Consider the following 26,897-nt stretch of genomic DNA (forward strand, 5'->3'; position numbering starts at 1 on the left):
ATTACAGTTATTTAAACAAGAGGCACCCCATTATGTGCAGTAATGTCAAACTGATGGAGCTTTCAGATCCTTCACTGTGTGTGTGTGTGTGTGTGTGTGTGTGTGTGTGTGTGTGTGTGTGTGTGTGTGTGTGTGTGTGTGTAGTGGGGCGGGGGGTCATGGTCGCAGCTGCAGCCCTTGGGGATCATTCCTTCAGGAGGGCAATGACTCCAAGTTTCCAGCTGCTCTGTTTTCAATGCAACAGCATGTATGTAGCGTGTACATAAAATAAAAGCTAAATGCGTGCAAAAAGTCCACTGCTTCTTATTGATGGAGTCCGTAACCCCTCCTGATTGTGTGGTTAGCATAGTGTTCTGGATTGTGCATTTTAGAAAGTGACACCTATGCTACTACTGTAAAATGGTTAAAAGACAATGTATGGTATACACATTGTGGGCCAAACAAAGACGGGAACGCTGCAGTCGCTTTGCTGCTGGAGAGGGTTCCTGTGATACTGCAGTACACAAAGTAAAAATATGCTTTAAGGAGCCACAAGTGTTCCACTGTTTAGTGTCTTTTTGGCCAATTTCTCCAAGGGTCATACTTCCTTTTTGTGCTTCTTGGTAAGATTTATTTTAGAAAAGAACACAGATAAGGCCTTGTTAATATTTTAAGCTTAAAACCAATTTAAATAGTAATTTTCATCAGCATTCAATTCCTTTTTCTGTTTTTTAGAAAACTTCAAAAGAACCCTGGAAAACAGGGTCACAGCATTTATTATGAATCTGTACATAAATATTTCTTACAAAACAGGAGAACACAAAAATGAAACCAAAAAACAAACAAACAAAAAAAAACACTCATTTCATATGTTTGTATAGAAAAATAAGCATCTCTCCTCTAATTTACTTTTAATCTCTCCACCTGTGCTCTACTCTGCCTGCAGGGGGCAGTGTGAGCCATGGAGTCAGTCATAAGAGCACACACGTCTACTTAAAACACAAGCATGCAAAAGTCAAGACAAACCAGAGACACAAGAACAAGACAGAAGTGGTCTCATCCAAAATGACAATCTAGCTGGGAGCAGGGGGGGACGGGGGCGGGGACAAAAAAAGTCAACGTTTATTAACGGAGTATACAAACTTGTCTCAGGTGTTTTTAACACTTGTTTTTTTCAGTTTGATTTCATCTTTTTGAGCTTAAATATACAAAAAGTGCACTCACCTACATCATTTATACAATAAAAAACTGTTTGTGAAATGACACTCCTGACATACACGTGCAGCAACAACCGCCGTTCAGCAGGGTGGAGGCTTGGAAGAGTGCAGGGTCCATCCCAGTGTGTCCTGTGCTCTGTGGAAATCAAACGGACGCACCTCTGTTCTGTCGAACTCATTTTGTGTGTCCTCTGCGTGTGGGCGGTGCTTGTCCTCTACTGCAATGAGTTGCTATTGTCCAGGCCCAGCCCCGCCATGTCCGCGTCATTGTCCTCATCTCCGCTGTCCCCCGACTCGTCTTCACTGTGGCCTCCCAGCATCACCTGCTGTACTGCCAGCGTGGCACCGTCTGATGTCAGGCTCTGCAGACCCTCCATGTTCATCGTCACCATTGTACCTAAAATATTGAGACAGTTTTTTTAAAAGCTTATTACCAAAAAAGTCAGAAGGGAAAAGCTGTGGCTGGAAACTCCCGACACGAGTCACGAACATGTCTCGTTGTTTTCCAGGAAATGACAAACGTTTGCTTTGTGTGCTTTTATTCTGCTGTATCATGTAAAACACACATATGATCTTACAGTTTTGTTTTTGTTGAATTAAAACTGTATTTGTTTCAATCTGCCTTGCAGCCTTGAAATAAATATGGTCTGTTACACCTCATGTCCTCTTTCATCTCACTATATGAAGTAGAAGAGCTGCTGTGAGCCTTCAGCATCTTTGTTTAAACTCAAACTGTATCAGACTAAGTTGGGATTGACAAGATGGCGCCGGTGTGTGTGGCTGCTCGTCTGTCATTGCCAAGTTTGTTCCTGCTACAACGGTCATAACCCACGTGTGTTATTTAGGACCATTGACACTGTTCTAAATACTCCATTGAATGTCTGTTTGGAAGTTTCTCCTGATATTTGCAATGATTTTTTAACTTTTTTATTGTAAAGGTTGTCACCACCAGGGTTCTTATCACAGCTCCTGACTCTGACCCTCTGTCTCTGTCCCTCGCACTGCTGTTTTCACTCAGTTTGAGCTTGTGACGCTCTCCACTTTAGAGGCTGTGGTTCGCCATATTAAGCCCACAGGTTCCCCTCGGGATCCTTTTCCTCCACAATTTTTTAAAGAAATTTTTCCTAGTATATGACAGTATGTCCTTGAAATTATTAATAGCAGTCTGCCTTCTGGTGTGGTTCCTGCAAATTTCAAGCATGCAGTAGTGCAGCCACTGCTTAAGAAACCTGGCCTTGATCACACAGTTTAAGTGAACTATAGGCCTATTTCCAAGCTGCCTTTAGTCTCCAAGGTTTTAGAGAAACTTTCTCTGTCAGCCTTCTCGGTTCCGAATCATCTTCTGCTCCTCTGTCATGCGGCCTGTGGGACACAGGGTTCAATCTTAGGGCCTCTGCTCTTTTTATTGTATCTATTGCCTCTGGGTTCCACCCTTAGAAGGCATGGGATCGCAGTTCATTGTTATGCCGATGACTGCCAAATTTATTTGCCACTGAAGCAGAAAGGTGGCATCTCCATAAAACCTCTCTTGACATGTCTAGATGACATTAAAGCTTGGTTGGCTCTAAACTTTTTAAATTTTAATGAAAATAAAACAGAGTTGTTGGTGTTTGGACCTAGTGGTCCCTGCAAGTCGTCCTCTGTAGATTTGGGACCTCTGGAAATCTATTTTAAACCTGTTGTTACTGACCTTGGTTTTAAGTTGGACCACCAAATTAGAGCAGCAGTGAGTCTTTAGTTCATCTGTTTAATGTCTGTAGTCCAGATTTTTTTGCTGTGTAAAACAAACGGGGGTGGCCAGAGCAGCTTACAAAGTTCGCTGTTCTTCATGCTGGAGCTTGTTGATCAGGTGGTTTGTTCAAGAACTCCTGCCAGCTTTTTCCTAGTAAAACTTCCTGTCATAGCGACAGCACTGTTGTTTTGGATGCTGGAAAAATCTTTTTTTCTCTACCTGAGTGCACCGTCTCTGTAACAGTACCAACTCCTCTGTGCTTTCCACATTAAGCTACTTAATAGTGACACCTGAGTGCTACAGAGCTGTACATTAAAGCATTGAATCAAACCATTTGTGTCGAGGATTTTTAAACAATCAAGTTGTGAAATGTTGCAGTCCTAGTGACATTGTCAGCAATTTGTTAAAAGCAGCAACATTTGTGATACAGTGATGACATTTGTTGCCAAACTAGAACAACAGTTTGTTAAGCAGCAGCAGCAGCAGCGGACAGGAAGTCTGCTGGTATCACTACATTGACTAGTGTTTGTTTCTCTGCATTAACTCTAATATATGGGCCAAGTACAACAACGAAAGCATCTCGATACGGTGTTGTGCTGCCTACCATCAGGCATGGCCCCTCCTCCTGCTGCGATGGAATCAGGCCAGAAGCGCTGCAGTGGCCGGTTTTGAGGTGTCTTTTTCTTGGCTTTGGGTGTCTCTGAAGAGCTGGCATCCAACATGGGCTGCAGGATCCGTCTCCGTGCATTTATAAACCTGCAGACACAGGGTGATGCTGGCTGTACAGACCTTTGCACTTCAAATGCTAACAGGTGCTGATTAGGCTCACTGTCAGGTATGGACAGCTGTATGGTTAGCTGGATTTTACACACCCTGACTCAAAGGACACAAAGAATAGGAACTGTCTGATGTCCTGTACATATTAAATACACCGTAACCTCCTTAAACTTAGCTAAAAAGGTGACACTTCCCACCTTTACTTAAAGAAGTTGCAGTTATTAACTTAGGGCAAAGTTAAATATCATCTTTTTTGTTTTGTTTTCATTAGGCAAAAAAGCAGAGAGGTCAAATGGCAAACTATGGGAACAAGTCAGAGTTTCATCAGTGAAAAGTGAAACGAGATGAGCAAAGAAGAAACCCTCAGCTGATCGCAGGAAGCCCTGCACAATTACCTGGCTGACCAATTATACTACAACAATTAGTGGAAAATTGCCTGCCATCACAAACATGACTGTAAATAGTGATGTAGTTAGTATTTTCTTGGGTAAAGAGCAACTCACCAGTTGTTGACCTGCAGAAGTGTCAGGTTTGTTTGAGTAGCAATCTGCTTCTTTTCATCCTCTGTGGGATACGGATGCTGCACAACAGAACAGGGTTGAAATGCATCACTATTTTGTAAGGACTTGAGTTCTATACAGGCAGATGATTTATGCACAGAGACTCACCCCGATGTGCTGGAAGAGCCATGAGCGCATGACATTTGTGGCATGCTTTGGAAGAACGCCGCGCTTGTTCTTGGTTGAGTTGTCCTCATGACTAAAGAGGTTCAAGTCCTGGTGAAACTGCAGCTGAAGCTGAGTACACAGATGTTTGTTTAGCCATCTTTTAATTATCTCAACAGAATGAAAGGTTATGTTAAATTACAATACTGTTCCACATCATTTAACCAAGGACCTCAGCTCTAATTTTGAATTATTTGCCCTTAATGACAGAGCACCGATCTTAAAAAGCTACACCATTTGATATTAGGAGCAGACAACACATTATCTGCCATAGTCAATACGCAGCAAAGGTTGTTGTTACATTGTTATAGAACAAAGTTACAACATGAAGCCCTCCAACACCTCTAAGCTTGTCTTCATTTAGTTCAATTAACTTTTACTCTGCCTCTCATTCTACTTTTAAATACTCTAGGAACCACAAGTGGGAGCAGTAAAATTCAATGACAGGGATTCCACTTAATAGCACGGCAGCAACATAGACAGATGTATTACCTGATTGTTCTGGACGCGTATTGTCCCGGGAGAAAGAGCCTGTGTTACCACCTGGCCCTGAGGAGTTACAACTGTGACTGGCTGGTACACAGTCCCGCCTGAAATACAAACACACAATTTTCTAACCTGCTCAGCTGAGTGCAGAAGACTCAATCAGAGTCCTGTTGGTACATGTGAATATCTGGGCTACAGTCATTAGTGCAGTACCTGAGGAAGGGGTCGTACGCCAAGATGACATACCTGCGACCACCTGGGTGGGGTTGACAGTTGTCACAGTAACGTTTCCTTGCTGCAGGGCCGATGCTGGAACTACAATTTGACCCTGGGGACTAATGGTCCCTGATATGGAGCTGGGGGTCTGTGTAATAGAGCATGCATACATAAAGTAGGCGCATGTATGTCTTCCATGCTGCTAACTCTTATAACGCCATTTTTAAAGTATTCCCATTTAGCTGGCTAATATACCCCAGCAGGGGCACTGATCAGTGGTAGCTAACTCTTCACCTGAGGCATTTGGTGGTGACGCCTGCAGTTCACCTACACTGCATACCTGAGACTTGGTGGGTGAGAAGCTCTGGGCCTGGCCTTGTACAGGCGAGTATGGGCTTCCCGGGTCACCACTCAGCAGAGTCTCACTGTTCATCTTAGTCTTGAGGCAGGCGATGTAGCGACTGCAAAAGTCCTTGCACAGGTCGCTCACCTTCTCCAGCTCCAGCAGGTGGATCCGCAGCACCTGGATGGCTTTCACCATCTTCAGATAGAAGGAATGGAAAGAGTTCTTAGGCTCAACATCTTTCTGTTTAACAAATGTTTACCTGAGGGTATTACAGGGAGGTCAAAGGTCAGGTCCAGTTATGACAGTCGCTTCCAATCACAGCACAGAATTACAATACAGCACGATGCCACCCTGTGAAGATTTAATTACTACTTATTTGTTGTAGCACAAGGTCTTTCTCAGAAGGAAAATACACCTAAAAAAGTCTCAAATTTATGCCCTCCTTCACATTTCCAAAGCCATCCCGTGGGCTGTCTTTAACAGGCCGATTCTGGCCCCTGTAGCCGTTTACTGTCACAAAAGTCTGTGGGCTTCTACTGTTGCTGGCCCTTCAGAGAGAAGTGAAATCAACAAACAAAGAGCTGAAGTGAAAACAATGAAAAGTGTCCACTAAAGCTTTTCATGCTGTTCTTGATTATCTTTTATTATAGTTTAGTTTTTGTGGTTTGTGTTGACCTTCTGTCACTCCCTTTCTTTTCAACCAATCGGTGTATCGACATCCCTGCTGAGCTCCAAGTTGTTGGTTGTTTGGAAGACAATATGCAAGCGTGTTCGGATAGGTTACACAGCCCTCTGCATGTACAAACATAAATGCTGTGAAATAAGGTTTAGCTTTCTGAAGCAACAATGTCTCACCAAGTTGTCAAGTTCAGGGTCTTCACTGAAGAAAGGCTTCCCCTCCTTCTCTTGATTACGGACAAAATTCTCAATGTCCACATCAAAGCTCGCTGAGGTGATGCAATCAGAGCTCAGCGTGGACTGCTCACACTTCTCAAACAGCAGGGCCAACAGAGGGAACAGAGGATGCCTACGAAAGAGACACACACACACACACACACACACACACACAAACACACACACACACACACACACACACACACACACACACACACACACACACACACACACACACACAGAAAAAGGATCACTTCAAGCTTCATCAGTAAGAACTTGGAAAATCCACAAGGACGGGGAAAAACAAAAAAAGTATTAGCAGCAGGACATGAGACCTAAATGAATCAGAACTCTGTGTTGACATCAGACATTTAATATATGTATATTTACACACACAAATACATACACACACAGTCCTAAACTCTTTCAACCGTTCAACCTGCTTCCCTCCTCAGGTGAGGTGTGGAGGATATCCTGAACTTGGTGAAACTTTCTTCGAAGTGGAGCTCACGTTGTTGGACTCTAACACTTGGAAAATAAACTCTCATTTGATGTGAGGATGTAACCAAACTCTTTGTCTGGACCCTTTTAGGACACTAGCCTAACATCAGCTGACATAATGTTAGCTTATAACCAACTGTTGCTGCCTAAACAACAATGGTTATAAGCTAACATGATGCTCATTGTAAGCGATCAGGGGGCAGCAGGGTTACAAGTCTAATCTGCTGACGATATGTAATTAGGACAACATTTGGAATAAATAATCATGTCTATGCACGTTTTCATGTATTAAAGATTTGACTTCAGTTCAGGAAGTCAGTTTGGAGGTGAGGATGAAGAGAAAAAGAGGTGTGAGAGAGAGCAGTGGTGGAGAAGCTTCCTTCTCCAGAGGAAATATGCATGTGCAAACTTTTGTTCATATATAGTTTGATTTAATTTTAATTAAACAGCTTGCATATACTGTTACTGTTGAGAATGTCTGATTTTCTATTTCTATTTAAACAAACATACACTCCTACCGATATATGGATGCCTTGTCAGCGTCCATGGGTGTCTGTGGCTCTGTTGGTGCCGGGCTGGGCACGTCTCCCAACGTACCCTCCATAAACTTCTGCTCCGAATCACTGTCTACCTTTATGATGCCTTGCATCTGCAAGGAAGGTGAGAACAGACAAGAAACAGACAATTACAGCACGAAGCGTTCAAGACAAAGATGACATGTGACAGCGTGTGGCTTCATTTTAATAGCACTCCTTTTCAAAGTCATAGGAATTTTCAAGCAAAAAGACTACTTTCTGAGATCCACAAGTTACTAACAAATGACTACAGAAAACCTGGACGACCTGACAGCTCCTCAAAAAGTATCTACTGCCCCCTGGTGTGAGGCTGCAGTACAGGTCATAAAGCCCACCCTCTCTGTTAGCAAATGGGGCAGGGCTCAAACAAAAACAAAAGAAGTTCACCTCAGATTACTAGTACTAGTACTGCCATTACTACTATTCATGTTGATTTGGGTTCAAGGAGTCACCTTTCTTAGAAGTCTGATTAGCAGCAACAGTTAGAGAAATTTGGGTGTATCTGCTTGGGAACTGGAGGCAGAGTCTAGATACTGAGAGAAGGTCTGTTTACCTTCCATAACCACAACCTGCTGTTTCAAACTGACAATAAGGAAACTGGACTAACAGAAAGAACATGTTTCTACACCCAGTTACACATATTAATTCAAGTGCTTTGAAATGACAGTCTTCACTGGTGGGGATAGTTACAAAGCTTTCTTCGTTATGAATTAGCATACATGGTTTTATTGAACATTTGAAGAACCAGCAAAAAAACCAAATTCTTGTAGAGGACATGAAGTCAGAGATAGAAGCGACAAGGAGCAGGTGCATCTAATACAGGTAGAGCTGCTGCAAAACCCCACAGAGCTCACCAGCCAGCGTAACAAATTCTGGATCCTTTGCTTTTAGTTAGCATTAGCAGCACATGCTGCCTCTGATGTGAAAGGACTTTTATGCTGCGCACTGTGATTCACAGCAATGGTCCCGGGTCAGCCCTGACTTTGTGTTAAACTAATCCAAAATTAATGATGGTATTTCTAACCACTAGATATACCACAACTTTATCCTTTCAACAGCTGCTGAAAGTTAGGGGACCTAGCTGCTAGATATTTATATTAGAGATGGACCGATCCGATATTACGTATCGGTCCGATACTGACGTAAATTCCTGGATCGGATATTTGAGAGAAATAAAAAATGTAATCCGATCCATTAAATATCAAAAAAGCACCTCACAAAACTTGCGACATGGCGTAACTCGGCTCATAACCTTAGAACGTTGGAGCAGTATGCTCACGTGATAGAGAGACTGTGTGTATTTGTAGCCTCGCTACCAAACCAGCATTTTATCTCCGAGGAAGTTTTCCCAGAGAGAAGTAAAGCAAGTGTGTAAGTTCATCTCTGAATGTTTGTAAAGCATTCCTGTGTTAAGCTTAACAACCGATATGGAGCGACTGCCTCTCTCTCCCTCCCTCTCCTGCTGCTACTTCAATCGTGACACTGATCAATGATCAGCTGATCGGCTTTTCTGTCGCGAGTCCGTCTCTCTTCTTTGTTTATCGCCCACTTCGCGCCAGAAAGAGGAAACCAGCGGCTGAACAACCGCAGCACGTTTAAGCTTGATAAGCTGCTGTTAGAATGTATTTAATATTACTTTCTACACCAGGATCCTTTTCTACAGCTGACGGCTGGTAACTGTGCAGGGGCGGATCTAGAAAAGTTTAGTCAGGGGGGCCGATAGGGCATGAACAGGGAAAAGGGGGCACAAAGACATACTTTTCTTTCTTATTCTCATTTAAAATGTCGAGCTTTTAATAAATAATTATCTGAATCTTACACCCAAAGTTTTAATCTGATGTAAAATGTATAGAAGTCCATTACTGTATATAGTAACTGTTAAGTCTAATATACCCCAGTACTTTATCTATTGAATCTATTTAATTATTCTTGAAAAGAATAATTGATTTATGTACATTTTTTTTTCACACTGCATCAAATTAAAGTTGATTACGTCGATTAAGCATCATGAGGTGGGGGGTGGTTCCCTTTTTTTTTTTTTTTTTGCTGGGAGTTTTAGGACCCTATTAGTTAGCTTGCTTACTCTTTAAAATACCAGAATAGGGAGGATGGAGCAGGTTTAAGTTTGTTAGATTGATCAGTGTTGCTGAACTATGAAATATTTTGGGTGCAGTGTATTTTTGGCATACAGGTATAACAGAATAGCTTTAGTGCTTTTTGTTTTTTTTTTTAACTTGAGTATGAACTTATACAAAAAGCAGCAAGATATTAAAAAAACAGTTTTATTGATTAAAAAACACTATATCGGATTCATATCGGTATCGGCAGATATCCAAATTTATGATATCGGTATCGGACATAAAAAAGTGGTATCGTGCCATCTCTAATTTATATAGAGATCCTCCAGCTTCAAACTGTATCACCCTTCAAGGACCTGCAGTTCAAAAAAGCGCCCCTCCGACAGCCAAACCCATCTGTTTTCTGATTGAATAGTTACATTTGTGATTGACATGACATTGACCAATCAGATGAAAGGAAGAAAAATAGGATCAAAATTCGTACTTGTAACTTGAAACTTGAGTGCAGAGTTTCACATGTATTCTTTGGCTAAGTCCACACACAAATCTTTTTTTACACATACAAAACTGATTTACAAGTACAAAATATTTATGACCACAATTTGAGCCCATAGAGGAGTCAAAAGAATTATGAGAAGAGATCTGGAATTAGCAGGTACGACTGGCCTGTATGCACAATGACCACACAAGACTCCACCGCTGAAGAAAAAGCATGTTGAAGTGTGTTTTAAGCCTGACTAAACAACATTTAGACAAGCCTGTGAAATACTGGGAGAACATATTCTGGTCAGGCGAGACCAAAACTGAAACCTTTGGATGCTGTAATCAGAGATGGGCAGTAATGCGTTAGAATGTCTCAAGACAGTGACGTAAGCGAGTGCGACGTTCGTGACAACAGCTGTGTGCAGATCAACAGTGGATAATATATCGAGTGCGGGAGAGAGTATGAGCGTGCAGCGTTTAAAGCGTGGAAGTACTGACCTTACTTTGAGTTTGATTCCATAAAAAGTGACAAAAACATTAGTGTCAGTTGTGCGTGGGAAGAAAACTTCTTTTTACAGCGAAAAAAACCCCTAAACAAGCACCGAGTGCACAACGACGTAATGGGAAATTCACAAAAACTCGCGGATTCTTCCACTGACCGCTGCGGCACACCTGCACCAGGGTAAACCTCCGCCTGCCCCACTCCTACTTTACAGGTGAAAATAGAGCAACAGGACCACTAGTCTTTGACTTTATTTATTTTCTGCTGTGTTTTACTTACTTACTTTGAAAGACTGAGTGTAGACACAAAAAATATTTTATTTTATGCGCTGGAATGTGCAGAAAATAGGTTTAAATGTTAAACTAATTTCTTCCAGTCAGAGAATGTTGCAGATAATTTAATTTTTGCTTGATGCATAAAGTTAAAAGATTAAAACTGATAAAACAAGTTTAAAAAAAAAGAGACTTTTCCATTTGATTACATTTTGCATGATGGATTATGCAGAAAAAGTAGAATTGTAATCAGTAATTAGTTACTGATTACTTTTTTCAAGTAACTTGACCAACACTGGCTGTAATACACACCATGTTTGGAAGTCAAACACCCCAAACCGAGAGTGAAGTTTGGAGGTGAGAACATCATGGTGTGGGGCCATTTTTCCAGCATACGGCACTCGCACACTTCATATATCTGAAGGAAGGATGAATGGAAAAATATACCGACATTCCTGATAAAAATCAACTGCCATCAGGGCCAGCCAATCACACGACCTGAATCCAATTTAAAAATCCATGGAAAGAACTAATGCTTATTGTATTGCTCTATATAAAGCTTTGTTTTTTAACAAACACTTTGCATGTCAGCTGTCATCAGAATTGCAGACTGTAAAATATATAAGACGTTCAGAACCAAAGTGTGTCAGGATAATGAAAGGATGAGCTTTAAAGGATAAACTTCACATTTGACTGCAATGATTCTTTGATTACAGGAGTTGCTCTCAGCACCACCCAGTGACAGACGAATCATCCAATAAGCCCACTCTTTATGCTAAATTCACTTATTTAACTTTGGAGCAAAATTATAGTAACTCAAAAATGACCTGATTAAAAAAGAACAAAGGCTAAACTGCCAGATTATTTACCGTCAGTGAAGGCTGCAGCTGTCTTACTGAGGAAGTTCATGAAAGAAAGTCAAAGGGATTATATATCCATGTAATTGGTATCATATGTACCGTTATCCTCTTTACCTTTAGGCGCATAAACAGTTACTCAGTTTGGGATTCAAGAAAACTGATGATGTCCGCTGTGCTCAGCTTCTGTACATATTAGGGCAACACTTCTGTGATTACTATATGTTTAGATTTTAAATAATTTTCTACTGAACTAAATGTAACACCATTGTGTAAAAGTTGAGAAACACTGTTTAAGTGCTGGGTTTGTCCTCCTTTTAGGCCTACGGTGGAGATCTGAAGATTTCCCTTTGAGGGAGCTGATGCTGAAGCCTGAGCTCTTCTTGATCCCTCTAATGAACCTCAGTCCTCCTGATGTTTCTGACACGATGTCTGCCTCAGTGGGTCAAACGAACATCTGGCACAGGACAGCTGTGTTGTAAGAATAGTAGGTTTCTACAAATCACTGGACCCAAGAATCCAGACCCAGTTGGCTCTGATAGTCTCCCTCACTTGTTTTTAGCTGAGTAAATGCAGCTGTTGATTTAAAAAACAAACTACTACTACTCTGGGTCATGTTGTTAAATGAAAAGAAAAAAATTATACTGCTCAGAGAGTGCAAGTCTCCAGTTCTCTTTATGTTAAAATCTCAAAAGGCAACATTGAATCTTTAGATAATTACAGTAACACTGTGTTTCTGAGGTGTGTATGTAGCTGTCATTTCTCTTGTCTAAAGTCAGGATAACAAAGTTACACTGACTAATAAGTCAAACATCTCGACTATGAGCAACACTGGTGTATAACAACAAGCTTCTAACAGTGTGTGTGCTAACTGCTAATCCAACTAACAAATTAGCAAGGATGAAGGAGGAGGATGTTAGATGTTGTATACAACTATAGTATGGTAAGATGTGTGCCTTTTTAATTAAACCAACATGGCTTTATTTGCCTTAATTTCCTGAGTCTTGAGGAGCAGTAAAACCACCAGCAGAGATGTTAAAACTGAACAACCCCGGCTACATAAAAAGCACATGGGATATGCTCACGTTTACATCCTGTGGGGCTGTAGACAGGAGATCAACAACTCCTCCACTAAGAGTCACTACTTCCATTCCCTTTGTTAACATCTCCATACTTTTTTCAAACAAACTGTTAAAAGAAATGGAAAGCTATTAAGATTCATTAGGTTGTAACCCTTTTCTGAAATATTTTTTTAAGTCCCCAGTGCATAGGTCTGGCAGAACCCTCATGATCCAGAAAGTGAAACACTACCATCTCTGGTGTCCAAAGAATAACAACTGAGAATACACTCCCCCAACTTCTATACACCTGTGTTAACAGACCTCTCTGCACCGAATCATACTTGTTATTAATCTCTGTCTCTCTTCCACAGCATGCCTTTATCCTGTCTTCCTTCTCTCACCCCAACCAGTCACAGCAGATGGCCCCGCCCCTCCCTGAGCCTGGTTCTGCCGGAGGTTTCTTCCTGTTAAAAGGGAGTTTTTCCTTCCCACTATCACCAAAGTGCTTGCTCACAGGGGGTCATATGATTGTTGGGTTTTTCTCTGTATTACTGTAGGGTCTACCTTACAATATGAAGCACCTTGAGGCGACTGTAGTTGTGATTTGGTGCTTTATAAATAAAACTGAATTGAATTGAAATGTGAGCAGAGGCTCTGCAAAAAACTTTATTGAGCAAAGTCTTTCTCCCTTTTTACACTGTGCCTGCCTACCGGCAACACAGTCCCTTCAAGGAGCATAAATCTCATCCCCAACCATGTGACTGCAGCCAACAATGACTTAGATTGAACACAAATAGACCAAAAATGATTGCCTGCGTAGGGAGGAACATTTCTTCTTAGTCATAGTTCATTCTTAGCTCTCAACACCCACAAATTTTAGCACCTAAATAAAGATGTTTTTTAAGCAATTTACAAATATGCATACAGATAAATACTAGGAGGAAATGAGGCTTACAATGCATTACTGATGTCTCCCATACTGAGTTTCAGAGACAAGCTCACAGTCTATATATTACTCAAACTGGTGTAACAGCATTGACACCGATTGCGTGTTCACGTTATTCTGCTACCAAGGCTGACTTCTCACCACTAAAAATAAATTATCTATTAGGCAGAGTCCAGAACACTCAAAGTTTTAGCCTAGAATGTTTAGCTGTCCCAATTATAAACAGTATCCCGTCCTGCTGTTGTGCTTATTCTCTTTAGTTAACTAGTATCTCAAAAGAGCAGACTATAGCTCCCTGCAGGTCCAAGCAAAGTTTGTCCCTCTCACCCACCTGCTGCTCTCCCTTTGGGTACTTATCTATGGAGACTGAGTGGGCTGCCATCACGTTCACTGCAGATGCTGCAAACACTGGGGCATTATAGAGTGCAGGGACTGGTGGCCAACCTACACAGTACACACAGTTTCAGTTAGACTGCCTCAGGTGTTTGCACATAAGCTTCAAATGACAGAACTGTTCTGATTTCATTATTAAACTATTATCAGTGTTACTGGCTTTGTTAATTAGGTTGGCATTGTTACGGTAAAATACAGAAGTATGGACATAATACCGTTCCCCTTTGTAACACCAAGATGCAAAATATATACAAAATGTCAATATTAGAACAGAAATGGAGAGGGGCTAATGATATGTTGAATATGAATGTTGTCTTCATACGTGCTAGTAGCGAAAGCACACTACGGGGTCCAACGTTACTCTTCTTTGCATATAGCTTATCCAGCTCACCTCTAAAAGCCAAGAAGAGGCTGGTATCATGAACCTAAGGGGTGTTGTACAAATAATAATGCTGATGTTATATCTTAGCGTGTCTTGCAATTGATGTTAACACACCCACCACGATTTAGCCTTTAGCTCGTGTTAGCTGTGGCAACCGTGGCGGCAAGGGGACATTAAAGTGAAATAAATCCTTTGGGCTAATATTAGCCTACTCTCCTATAACCCGACTAACGTTACTCGTAAACAAAGCAGCCCGACTGGGAAAACGGTCGTTTTCGTACAGCTAACAATTATCCAGTAACGTAAACGACACATTTGCGCTAGTTCACGAAGCCAACCTAGGCTTCAGTCAAATAAGCAACCATATGGCCGAGCTAACGTCTTCGACGTAGCTAAGTATTAACTTCAAAGTGTATTCGTGTTGGTAGTGCAACCAAAACGCAAAGCGCCATATTTAGCGAAGGTAATCGCGGCCAAAAAACAAGCTAGCTGACCAATCTAGCCAGGTACAGAAAAAGACCCTCCTGCGGATTGATACGAAGTAAGCCATTTTACCAAATAATAAGACAGCGTCGGTCGCTTAACAGTATGCATTTAAAATTAAATTATATTTCTTGTCAGCTATATGAAATAATTGGGCAGCAAAGAAATTATTAAGTATTGGATTGCTAGCCCGGTTGATCCTAAATTCCTCCCCTTTTCAGTCAATCAATCAAGCGGGGACAGCTGCCCTCTACTTCCCCTCCCCTACGTGGTAAAGTGTTGGGCCTCGTTTCTAGCGCTCGCCCTTTGCTTTTCCACAATCCTCCTCAGCCCCCAAAACGCCGACATATTTTTTAACCCCCCCTCCCATGTATACAGTTTTTTTTATCCTTCACAGAGCTCTGCCGCTTCTGTTTCCTCTAAAAAACACCCTCTGCTGCCCTGACTAAGTCCGCGCTCCTCGCCCCGGGACATTTTTGCGTGCGGCCCAGATTGTTTGATTGATAGGGAACGGAAAAAGAGGGACTTTGAGTGACAGCTTACCTGAGTGCCAATCTTCGTCACACTGACAAGCGGCTGCAGCAATCGGGACCCGCAGTTGTTGCGTTACGTCATCGCGCAAGGGCACGCAGGGGCGCAGGACTCATGATTATGTATTAGGTGGGCGGAGACATGACGTTCTGCTGCCTGCGAGTCCTGTTTTTTTTTTTGTCTTAGCAAAAGCGATTCACTTCCCTCGCTTTATGCTTCGTTCCTTTATATACACGCGTTTTAATCATCAACATACTAATGCGTGAAAGACAACAGACTGCTGAGTGCTTATTCCTAAACGAATGCGTATGGATAATTTGAACATTATGTGCATGCAGGCATGCTAAACGAGTCAAAATTGTAATCATTAAAATAGAACCACAGATAAACCACTTGCACACTCAGCTCTATTCAAATGATGCCCCTAAGGCAGAAAAGCACGATAAAAGAACTGTTTGATCTTTCCCATTTCTTTATACACCAATTGCTTTATACAAGACAAAACAACCAAGTCAGGCAAAAAACAGACCTCAATTCTTATGTGTGGACTTTAATGATTTACTTTAAAAACAACAGAAGTAGGGGGACAATGAAAAAAGAGACACTGCCATCACTGTCATCTTTAAGCCATAACTTATGGTCATATCAGCTCTTTTTAGTGCCTGGGTGAAGGCTTGCCAGAGGAGGGCTGAGGGAGACGAAACTTGGCCATCTGCATATCCAGGTCTGCAAATGTGTAGGGGTTGTAGCTGTGGTGCTGGTAGTTTTTGTAAGTGCTGTTATCAAACAGTTCTTCTGGCTCCGAAGGCACAGCTGCAGCTTCTGCAGTAAGGAGGGGGAGGGAAAGAAAGATGTAAGAAAACTGGTAGAAGGGCGAGCTTTACAAAATGTCTTGTCTGGGAACAGAAATAAAACCAGGTCAGTTAATGCAGTACTAGGTTTAGTCCTGTGTCCCTGTTACTGATTTTAAAGTAGTAACTGCTGCTTGAAGGGATTCATCACACCACATTTGATAATTTCTAAAAATGAGAACAAAGATGCAGTTTTGTAAGAGTTTTTTGAGGGGACTGCACATTTCCACATTACTCATGCCAACCCAAGGAGGTTTGTGGCCACATTTTACAGTGGCAGCAACCCCCAATGGAGTATGGAGACACTAGCATAAGGAGCATCAAGGATCATGTTTGTGACTGGAAAAAGGATGTCAAGAAAAACATGTTTCCAGAGAGTAAAACAGCCCATCATAGAGAAAGAGTGATACTGCAGAGGTAAGAAAAGAAATGGAACAAGTAAAAAAAAAAAAAAAAGGGGGGGGGGGGATGTCCGACACCCGCACAGCGCTATGTTACTCTTAAACAGAGATACAAGAGAGAGGGATTTCCTGTAAATCTGCCAGCATGCTGTGACAGTAAAGTTTTGTTTTTCTTTTTTAAATGAAAACACATTAAAAACTTTTTTCCACCTACACTTAACGAATATGATTCCAGATAAACCAAAAGCTAAGATTTCAAAATGTGAAATAAACAAGTGGTGCAAGGTGAGGAGTGGGGAAGGAAGGTTACTTCAGGAAGCAGGAATACAGTCTTGGGATGTGTGGGACACTTCCAACTTCAAACACATCTAACAGCTGTGTAGTTGGATCATCTGAAAGGATTTGCACTCTTCTTTTTTGGGACTCAGTTTTTAAAAAAGGGCCTGCAATCCTGATTCCTGGAGTACTCCCACCAACTGCAGCCACTCCCAGCTTCTCCTCGTCCAGCTGCTGTTAGGGAAGAGCAGTATATTCATCTACACTACAATCATGAGCCACTGATGCACCAGGGTTAATGATCTGTGACCTCAACATTACCTCAGGCACCTGTAACTCACATTCCATACACACAAAGATAAGGGTGCAAATGAGCCCATGTGAACAGACGTTAACATGAGAAAATAGCAGTCAACTACTCTGTGAGGGAAAACAGACACTGTTAGCAGTCCTAGGACAAGAACACTCAAACTGTGAAAGAGTTCAGTTGGTCACAAAGTCAAAAGGAAGACTGCACAAGCAGGTTTAGTGTAGCAGTATGCAAGAAGTAAGTTCATCTGATGACAAACCTTTAATCACATACACCTTTGCCCTTGATCCTCCACAACAATTAACTTCAGTTTGAGTATACAAGTCAAGTAAATCCTCCAACAGTAGCATAACAGAGTATGGATGAAAAGAGCCCAAAAGCTCTACAAGCATCGACCCACAGTGTGTACAGTAGAAAGCACAACTGGAGAAGAACTACTTATTCCAATTTAAAACGATTCTATCATGATTAACAGGAAGTTAAAAGATTCCACCTCGTGATATACACTACCGGTCAACAGTTTTAGAACATCCCAATTTTCAGTGGAAATTATGCAGTTCAATGTCTCATTGCACTCTGAAATGAAACAACGGTACAAATGAGCAATTTGAGTTAAAAAACAAATCATAGAATCAATTTACAGAGTAAAATGTATTCTAAACTTTTGACTCAAAGTAGCCACTTTGGCAGATATAACAGCAGCACACACCCGTGGCATTCTCTCTACAATAGAAATCAAATATTCTTCACAAAGTTCTTCCAATATCTGTTGCAGAAGTTCCCATAAATGTCGCACCTGTAGGTTGCTTTGCTTCCACTCTTCTCTCCAGTTCATCCCAAACCAGCTCGATGGGGTTTGGGGCTTACTACGACTACTATTGAGCTGTTGTCCCGTGAGCCGCCATCACACAAGCTGTTAACTCTCAGAAACTTGTCCTCTGATTCAGTTGTGTCTTTGGGTCTGCAGACCTCTTCCTGTCACAGTTTGTTTCTGAGCCTTTGGATGGTGAAAGAAACTACTCACTGACACCTGGACTTTCTTTGCAGTTTCTCTGTAGAAGAAATTTTTAAGTGTTATGATGGTCCATCTCTCTTCCATTTTTAACTGCCTGTTTCTCGCTATTTTTGTAGCAACACTCTACTTTCAGCAGTACAATACAGTTCAACTGATGCTCACGAGGGTATGGTACCACAGTGTGTTCCAACACTGCTTTTATGCAGGCAGAGGGGGAAGTAATCCAGAAAGGTTGGAACACCTGTAGGAATTAGTAGCAGCAGCTTTCAAGGCTTGATCAACCTCCTTTGCTGCACAACAGCCTTAAATTGTTAACCTATGTTGTGTTCCCTGAAAAAGGCCTTTGTGTATAATTCTGTACATTATTTTACAGTTTTGGGTAACTTTTTTTTTGTAAACCTCTGGCAGTTCACCACTTACCTTTGTACATTTTCAAGCTGTTCATTGGACCTGAATGACTTGAACTGCAACAAACAACTGGAAGAACTGTGGTGCTCTAAAACGTTTGACCGGCAGTGTATATTAAAAAAAGAAGTGTTCCACATTAGAGTACAGTAACCACTGTAGCACAACTGAAATCAGCTCAACCTGTGTTCCCTATATGTCCACTATATGATCGCTTCAATGTTATTAGCAGGAAATAAGCATTTTAGCCATTCTGTGACTAGAGGGTGTGGGAGGGGTCAGGAGCTGCAGAAAACACTATCTGGCATCATGCACTCCAATATAATCGATCCCAGAAAGAACGAAGAAAACTCAATGAAGCTTGTTTCTGTCACAAACATGATATTGTGCCAGTTTTCATGTGCCTACAGTATGTTCCTGAGATGATTTCAGTCTACTTTCTAGTCCCGTTATTGTTTGCCAGCACTAAATTGGCAAGCAGTTCAATCTGCAAAGATGACCTCCATAGAGGTTTTCATCCCGTTTACTTTTTCAGTTCTCTTATGTGGATGAGCAGAACTTTCAGGGAACTTAAAACAATCAACATCAGTGTAAAGTTGGCATATTCTAATGTCAGGAACAACAAACCTCCGACGTTTGTCTTTAACCTGAACATCATTGTTGCCAGTGTTTTGGGGTTTGTCAGAGAAAAACAAGTTGCATATCCCAAAGTACTCTCTAATATTACAGACAAGTTTAAACTACTGCATCTCCCTTATTTATGTTGGGATCAGAGATATTGCTTTAGTTGCTGTAACTTCTAAGTTAATAATGTTTATTCTTATCCTCTTGTCCCACATGGGAAATTTGTCTTGGACAAACGGTGCTAAACATAGTAGCATTCTGATAATAAAACCAACACCTAGAGACGCTTAAAGGAGGCCATTAAATAGAAAACACGGACGATACTTTTAAAATACAACATGAACTGTTACATGTGAGGGAAGCTGCCGCCTGGTTAACAGAGCAACAGCACTCAGACTGTGTTTGGAGGCACAGGCAGAAAAACAATGGTCATTTCTAGAAGAGCCATAAATAAAAAGAGAGGGAGGTAAAGATTTAAGGGTCAGGGTAGTGTAGTGTGTACCCTTAGAGTGTTCAGCTGTGGCCTCTGTCTGCAGTTCCTCTCCTGCAGTTTCAGTTACAATAGGAGCAAGGTCCATCTGCTCCTCGGTGCTCCCTGCACAGACTGAAGCTTCAGCCGCAGCAGCAACTTCAGCAGGATGGGCGTCTTCTGCTCCAGCTTCAGCAGCAGCGTCAACAGCTTCAGCAGGACGGGCGTCTTCTGCTCCAGCTTCAGCAGCAGCGTCAACAGCTTCAGCAGGACGGGCGTCTTCTGCTCCAGCTTCAGCAGCAGCGTCAACAGCTTCAGCAGGACGGGCGTCTTCTGCTCCAGCTTCAGCAGCAGCGTCAGCAGGACGGGCGTCTTCTGCTCCAGCTTCAGCAGCTTCGCCTCCAGCCACAGGAGCAGCTTCAGCAGAGGAAGACCTTGGGTCTTTTAGAGCCTCACCAATGGCTTCTATTTGAGCATCAACAGGAAATGCAGCATCTTTTGTCACTCCTGCAGCAGTTTTGGCTGAAACGTCAGACCCAGTCACCTCTCGAGTGATGATTTCTGGGCCTGACTTCACCAGCTTCTCAAAACCAACACTGGGTACAGTCACTGTAGCTTGAGCTGCTCCTAAGGGTGCTGGTGTTTCTACACCAGGTGTGATAGGAGCCCCATATTCATTCTGAGCTTCGATAGTGCCTGCCTTTACTCCTGTGACTGTGATCCTCTGGGGTTCTGCCTCTGGTGCAAAGCCCTTGATTTCTTTCTTCTTCTCATCCTCAGAGTCAGAGTCCGAATCGGAGTCGGTAGAGTCTGAATCGGAGTCGGTAGAGTCTGAATCGGAGTCGGCTGCTGGTTCAGCAGCTACTTGCTCACTGGCAGCAGTAACAGGAGTGATGGCTTGTGCAGCTACAATGCTTTCTGCAGTGGAGACAACCGCTGGTCCCGTTCCATCCACAGACTGTGCTGGGAAACATCCAGGCCCTGAAAGTCTAACTGGGAAGGCAACTGCTGTCTTGTAGGCTAACAGGTTTGCTCTCTCATCTGGAGCCTCTGTTGCTGAAGAAAATGGTAAATATAACATGAACAGTTAAATAATAAAATAATATATTCAATTTGATTTGTGGGTGTGCATTCACAACTCCTCTTAGATACTTTTAAATCCCACTTCGAATCAAATGTACTTCCCCAATCCCAGAATCTGGAACTGTTACCTCACAAACCTATTGTATACGTAACAGAACATCGTTTAAACATTTGATGTTTTCTGACACATCTTACAATTTTATGAACAATATAAGCTTTTTTGAAAAGTGTTACTAAAAAAAAGAAATGGCAGGGAAAATATTTTGTAACCGATTAGTTTAACAGGCAACAGGTCAGTGACATGATTGAAGAGAGCATCTTAATGAGGTCGAATTTCTAAAGAAGCAAAGATGAACAGATGATCACCAACTTCTAAAAACTGCCTCTGCAAACTGTGGAACGATTTCAGTATAACGTAAAATTATGGAGACTTTGAAATCGCGTCAGCTGCAGTTCATAGTATCATCAAAAGAATCAGAATTAAGAGAATCTCTAAGCAGGTACGTGCTGCAAACAAATACTGGATTTTTAGGGCTTCAAGCTCCACAACATTAAAACGGGCATGAACACTGAAGAGAAGAGGGACGACCCAAAGTCTGCATCTCTACACTAAAATAGGAGATGGGGAATTTTGATTATCAAGAAATAACATGTTTAAGATCATTCAGAATAGCGTCGTACAAATTTAGAAAATTGGCTATTAGACAGAAGGACCACAAAACTAACAACATGTCACAGAGTAAAACAGCAGCAGCTTTCTCCCTTACAGACTTCTAGTGAATTCAATTAAAATGATTCAAATGTACCACATGCTCTAAAATGTAAAAATCATATGGCACATTGTCTGTGAAGGTTCTCAGTCATCCAGGTCATCGTAGTCAAAGGAGCTTGCAAAGAAAAGCGTCTGGACTAGGGCTGCCACGATTTGTCGACTAGTCACGATTACGTCGACTATCAAAATCGTCGACGACTGATTTAATAGTCGAAGCGTCGTTTGAAGCTTTGTAAGATCACAAAAGACGCAGGATTTAAGAGTGTAATAACGGACTGAAACAGAAGATGGCAGCACTGCATGTACAAGGATGCCAGCTGCCGTTAAACCCCGAAGAAGAAGAAGAAGCAGCTGTGTCCCAGAATTCATAGCGCGGCCCAGCGCAGTTTCCAACAATGGCGGCAGCTAGTTAGTTTTAATGTTACTCTTATTATTCTTTCTGGGTCACAAAATAAACGTTTAACATATTTTCAGGCGAGAATGTAGCTGTGTAAACCTCAAATATCTGCTCAGTTTATCAAGACACCACATATTTTCAAAAGCGCTCCGACATTTTCGGAGACATCTGTTACCCACTAGCTCGTTAGCGAGCCGGGGGCTAGGCTCACTAGCGCCGTGAGAACACCGGACTCCCGGCAAATCGTTTTCAAACCCACCGCCGTCTTTCGCTACTCAGGTTAAATATATATGAGTCACTTAGATAACTTAAAATGTTATTGTTTGGCTTTTTTTTTTAGTATTTTATTTGTTCCTGAGTAAATCAGTTTGTCTGAGATTAAAGTTATAGTTTTTACACAGCTGAATAAACTCAAGCAGACAGCTGATTATCAGAAGTGTGAGATGCTCCAGAATATACCCCAGTGTCCTGGGGTATATTCTGGAGCATATTCTGGGGTATATTTTAGATAGCAAGGAGTTTATTAAACTTCACCGAAACAATCTGCAAATTTCATTAAAATTTAATAAACTATCATCTTGTCTTTATTTGTAGTTAGCACCTTAAACACTTAAAGCTGTAAGCTAATGATAGTTATATAAGAGCAGATGCTGCTGGTGCAATAAGCTGTAGTTTTACGTCCAATGGATGATGATCTGATTAGTCGACTAATCTCAAAAATAATCGGTGACTAGTCGACTATCAAAATAATCGTTTGTGGCAGCCCTAGTCTGGACCTCTTTGAGTTACTTGAAGACGTTTCACCTCGAATCCGAGAAGCTTCTTCACCCGAAACTCTGGCTGATTGGGACCCACACCCAGTTTCACACCTTGGCTCAGGCGATTAGAGGATCATCAGGGGGTCCTTTTGTCCCTCTGTGGGGGGAAACTCCCACTAGGTTTATATCTGGGACTCTCCACCATTTGACCTTAGAACTGAAGAAGCTTCTCGGATGAGAGGTGAAACGTCTTCAAGCAACTTAAAGAAGTCCAGACGCTTTTCTTTGCAAGCTCCTTTGACCATATGGCACATTAGCTTCACTGTGGAAAGAGGTGCATGTTACGCTTTAAAGGCATCATAACTGAAAGTACACATATACTCATCATGCACATATGCATTATTGTATGAATGAACAAAAGCAACCACCCAGCACAACTTAAAAAGCCACAGCGTAAAGCAGTTAACAGAACCCAAAGGTCTTTTTCTTGCCTGCACTCTTGGTCTTCTTCCCAGGTTTTGCTGGTTTTTCAGTCTTGGTGCAGAACGAAGCAGCTGGAGAAGTCCTCAGGATTCCCAAGTTCTCCAACTGGAGACGCTGCAGAAGAGAACAAAACATTGTCCAGTGAGAGTACAGAACCACACATTCAGGCTCGTTTTTGTGATCATTTCACTGGTTCTCGCAGTGTCCTATTTTCTTAATCCTGTCTGAAAAGACCTGACACACATTAACTTCTTTATAGTCACTTTAAGTCTATCTGCACCATTTTTGCATCCACCACCACTAAGCATTTATTTATCTGACCAATTTTAAAGTCTGCCACGAAGAGGAAACTGCCTGAACACCATCAACACTGTCCACCGTGAAGTGAGTTTTACATTGTCATGGTCTGAGAGGGTGCTGACCTATTAAGAAACCTCTGGTCTACCTCCAAATTCTCCGACTTCACCTCAAACCACCTGAAACTTGGACACACTAGGGCACGGGTGTCAAACTGCAGCCCTCGAGGGCCGGAGTCCTGAAACGTTTAAATGTGTCCCTGCTGCAACACATCTGAATAAACTATGATCCTTAACACACATCAAAAGTGTTTTTAGAATGGATAGAGCAGGCTAACATCACACTGAGGCTACGTTCACTCTGCAGGTCTTAATGCTCAATTCAGATTTTTTGACCAAATCCGATTTTTTTTGTCTGCTCGTTCACACTACAAATAAAATGCGACAGCAAACGCGCTCTAGTGTGAACGCTCAAAGCGGCCGCATGCGCAAAAGAAGACGTCACACACAACGCGCTCTGTTTAGACCCAGAACAACAGCATGTTTGACTGATGGCCCTTAATGTAAAGACTTCAGACTTTACGTTTTCCAATTTTTGCTTTAAGTTATTTTGTTATTGACATAATAATGTAAATAACCTAATAATGATCCTTACTGCTGTTTTAGAGGAGCGGTGCTTCAAAGGATAGCTGCAGATTTCTGTCAGAATCTGCAGATTATACAGTACAAATAAAATGTTCACGTTTCTCCAACGCTGTCTTCCCAACAGTTTCACTGACATCTACGCTGGATGGCCAGGAAGCGTTCGTGATGTCTTCTCCGGAGCTGATAATTAGTGTCTGTCTTGTGTCAGTGACGTAAAAGACGGATTTAATGCGACATGACCATCAAACAGCAGTCGCTTTCTAAAACATCAGATATGTATCGGATTCAGGACCACATACGAAAGTGACCCAGATTGGATTTGTGCCGTTCACACTGTCACACCATGATCGGATAGATGGGTCGAATAGGGTCACAAAAAAAAAAAAAAAAAATCAGATTTGATGCGCTTTCGCCTGCAGTGTGAACGCAGCCTTACTGAATGTCCTTCCCAAAGATCCCAACTTCAACCTTATTGAAAATTTGTGGACTACACTTAAAAGTTGGATCCATCCCAGGAATCCAACCAATTTAAATAAACTCTACCAATTGTACCAGAAAGATTGGTCATATAACCAGCCAGAATTATGCCAGAGGTTTACTGGTGACTACCAAAAGCATCTGGTTGAGGTGTCAGTGTTTGCATATATTCAAGCCAGTATGTATATTTTTGACTGTGTATGGAAAATCCAAAATAAATTCAAACTTTAAAGCCATTAAAGATATATGCTGTACAATCATTCCACCCTGGAAAAAAGAACAAGTCAAATTAGCGTGACATTCATGCCCAGTGATGAGCGTATATAAACTTCTGACCTAAACTGTACACACTGCTCGTTTTGAGCGCTCTTACTTAGACTGATCAACTGTAACATTATAATCATCTTCCTAACATAGTGTTGGTCCTCCTTCAGCTGCCAAAACAACCCTGACTTCAGGCCGAGGCATGGACTACACCAGACTCCTGATGGTGCGCAGTGGAATCTGGCACCAACATGTCAGATCCTTCAGGTCCTGTAAGCTGCGAGCTGGGACCTCCATAGATCTGACTTTTTTGTCCTACACGTCTCACAGATGCTCGACTGAACTGAGATCTTGGGATTTGGAGGCCAAGTGAGCGCCTCAAAATCATTGTTGTGAACCATGAACCATTTCTGAACCTTTTTGCTCCGTGGCAGCATGCATTACCTCGGCCATCAGAGAATACCCACAAAGATTCACGTTTTCCCAGCAGAACTTTACCCAAAGCATCACATTGCCGTCACACTAGGAGATGCTCTGACCCCGTCGTCTAGCCATCCCACTTTGGCCCTTATCAAACAGTCAAATCTTCATGCTTCCCCGTTTCTTCCTGCTTCTATCACATGATCCTTGGGGAGAAAATGTCCACTTACTCCCAAATATATTCCAAATCAGGTCAGCAAATCAAAATTTTACTTCACATGTCAATGATCATAATGTTATGCCTGATGAGTAAATTCATCTATTCATAAAATCAGACTGTGAAGACATTTTAGCTTTATTATGTTCGTTTATCACCTATTTTATCAAGTCACCGAGGAAAGGTGTGAGTTGGGGCTGACACGCCTGGGAAGGGTTCTAAAAGTCGGTCCCAAGGCCAACACTCCCAAACACAAGCTAAAAACATGTATAAAACATGTATACAGTCAAGTGCAGCAGGGAATGCTGGGACCTCTACAAAGGAGAAACCAAACAGCCATCCCACAACATGGAAGAGCCACCACAGCGTAAGACTCAGTTGTACACCTGCACATAAAGGATGCCGATGTTCACATTTTGGACCAAGGGACAAAAAGTACGTGAGGACCATCATCATCATCATCTGACAGGAGCCATCAGCCACCAACAATTCAGTTTTGTGCCTGTATGCTGTGCAATCCATCCCCCCTAAGAAAAAAATCAGTCCTAACCGTGATAAAAACCGGCTTAAACTATCAGAGCACAGAGATCATTTATTTCCCCTTTTTCAAAGTGGTTCGCCTCTTTCCAATAACAACAGGAACAAACGATGTGACCTGTAACTGTGACAGTTTCAGGGTCATGTGTCGGTGCTGCGGTTGGCCTGTCCTGTTCCGACAGTTGCCGTCTGGTCTGTACTACAGACGCCAGCGTTGATGTGACTGAGTCCAAGTGTTGTATCTGTACTAGTACAACTAAACACGACACCGATACAGTAAAACACTGAGAGCTAGTACAGTTCTTGTTACCTTGAGAGGACCCAATCGTCCTATGCGAAACAAGAAAGTCGCCATTTCGTGTTCCCAATATTATTCTCCGGTCGGAAACTGGGCTTAAATACAAGAGTTCCGTGATACCAATGGAACTTTGAAAAACAATGTTTTGATTTTAAAGGATTTAAAAGCGACGTGATTCGATAGGCCTTCTTTTTACTTTTACTATATAGTGATTTAGGTTGTGTCAGTACAGACATTTGGAGGCTTCTCCTCGTGTAAATAAGCGAGACTCACTCTTGTGGCGGCGCCACAGCGGATCACCTGCCTCCATCTATCCCCGTGGAGATGAAACCCATCTCCACAGTGACACCTGCTGGCCAATTTGGCTGTGGTCACAACTGCTTATTATACTGTGACTGTGAATAACTCAACACAAATTTCGGAGAAATCCACACAAACAACAAACAAAAATATTGAGACTGTT

At 42.0% G+C, this 26,897-nt stretch overlaps 2 protein-coding genes across 8 annotated transcripts; both read right to left on the reverse strand.

Annotated features, from left to right (window-relative positions):
- Window positions 1-81: 81 nt before the first annotated feature.
- Window positions 82-15,552, reverse strand: pknox1.1 (pbx/knotted 1 homeobox 1.1). Of its 5 annotated transcripts, XM_085385634.1 has the most exons (11): window positions 15,449-15,493; window positions 13,979-14,091; window positions 7,392-7,522; window positions 6,334-6,505; window positions 5,473-5,673; window positions 5,130-5,280; window positions 4,923-5,020; window positions 4,374-4,502; window positions 4,209-4,285; window positions 3,533-3,684; window positions 82-1,593 (listed from the first exon to the last, which is right to left on the reverse strand). In XM_085385634.1, exons 2-11 carry the CDS (start codon window positions 14,027-14,029, stop codon window positions 1,412-1,414), a joined length of 1,344 nt encoding a protein of 447 aa, XP_085241760.1. In that variant the 5' UTR covers window positions 14,030-14,091; window positions 15,449-15,493; the 3' UTR covers window positions 82-1,411. The 5 variants fall into 5 exon arrangements, with proteins under 5 accessions (XP_085241760.1, XP_085241758.1, XP_085241756.1 ...); XM_085385632.1 differs by lacking the exon at window positions 13,979-14,091 and having other exon boundaries at window positions 15,449-15,552; XM_085385630.1 differs by lacking the exons at window positions 13,979-14,091; window positions 15,449-15,493 and adding an exon at window positions 14,978-15,378.
- A 418-nt stretch (window positions 15,553-15,970) lies between these two features.
- Window positions 15,971-26,739, reverse strand: LOC146650393 (uncharacterized). Of its 3 annotated transcripts, none has more exons than XM_085385629.1 (4): window positions 26,447-26,729; window positions 23,295-23,394; window positions 19,821-20,843; window positions 15,971-16,258 (listed from the first exon to the last, which is right to left on the reverse strand). In XM_085385629.1, exons 1-4 carry the CDS (start codon window positions 26,489-26,491, stop codon window positions 16,092-16,094), a joined length of 1,335 nt encoding a protein of 444 aa, XP_085241755.1. In that variant the 5' UTR covers window positions 26,492-26,729; the 3' UTR covers window positions 15,971-16,091. The 3 variants fall into 3 exon arrangements, with proteins under 3 accessions (XP_085241755.1, XP_085241754.1, XP_085241753.1); XM_085385628.1 differs by having other exon boundaries at window positions 23,289-23,394; window positions 26,447-26,728; XM_085385627.1 differs by lacking the exon at window positions 15,971-16,258 and having other exon boundaries at window positions 18,530-20,843; window positions 23,289-23,394; window positions 26,447-26,739.
- Window positions 26,740-26,897: the final 158 nt, after the last annotated feature.

The sequence above is a fragment of the Rhamphochromis longiceps genome, linkage group LG16 (genome assembly GCF_057381845.1).
Source record: "Rhamphochromis longiceps isolate RC_006_pf linkage group LG16, R_longiceps_female_GT1.1, whole genome shotgun sequence".
NCBI classification, from domain to species: domain Eukaryota; kingdom Metazoa; phylum Chordata; class Actinopteri; order Cichliformes; family Cichlidae; genus Rhamphochromis; species Rhamphochromis longiceps.

Bases quoted from the DNA above. Each gene is read 5' to 3' on its own strand.
- pknox1.1 (XM_085385634.1), bottom strand. From the start codon at position 14,029: ATGGCAGCCCACTCAGTCTCCATAGATAAGTACCCAAAGGGAGAGCAG. The intron at 5,674-6,333 runs GTGAGACATTGT...TTCTATCTGAAG, and splicing joins ACCCTGAACTTGACAACTTG to ATGGTGAAAGCCATCCAGGT. The intron at 4,503-4,922 runs GTAATACATCTG...CTGTGTACTCAG, and splicing joins TACGCGTCCAGAACAATCAG to CTTCAGCTGCAGTTTCACCA.
- LOC146650393 (XM_085385627.1), bottom strand. From the start codon at position 26,491: ATGGCGACTTTCTTGTTTCGCATAGGACGATTGGGTCCTCTCAAG. The intron at 23,395-26,446 runs GTAACAAGAACT...TCTCTTCTGCAG, and splicing joins GACGATTGGGTCCTCTCAAG to CGTCTCCAGTTGGAGAACTT. The intron at 20,844-23,288 runs GCAAGAAAAAGA...CATTTTCTTCAG, and splicing joins GAAGAAGACCAAGAGTGCAG to CAACAGAGGCTCCAGATGAG.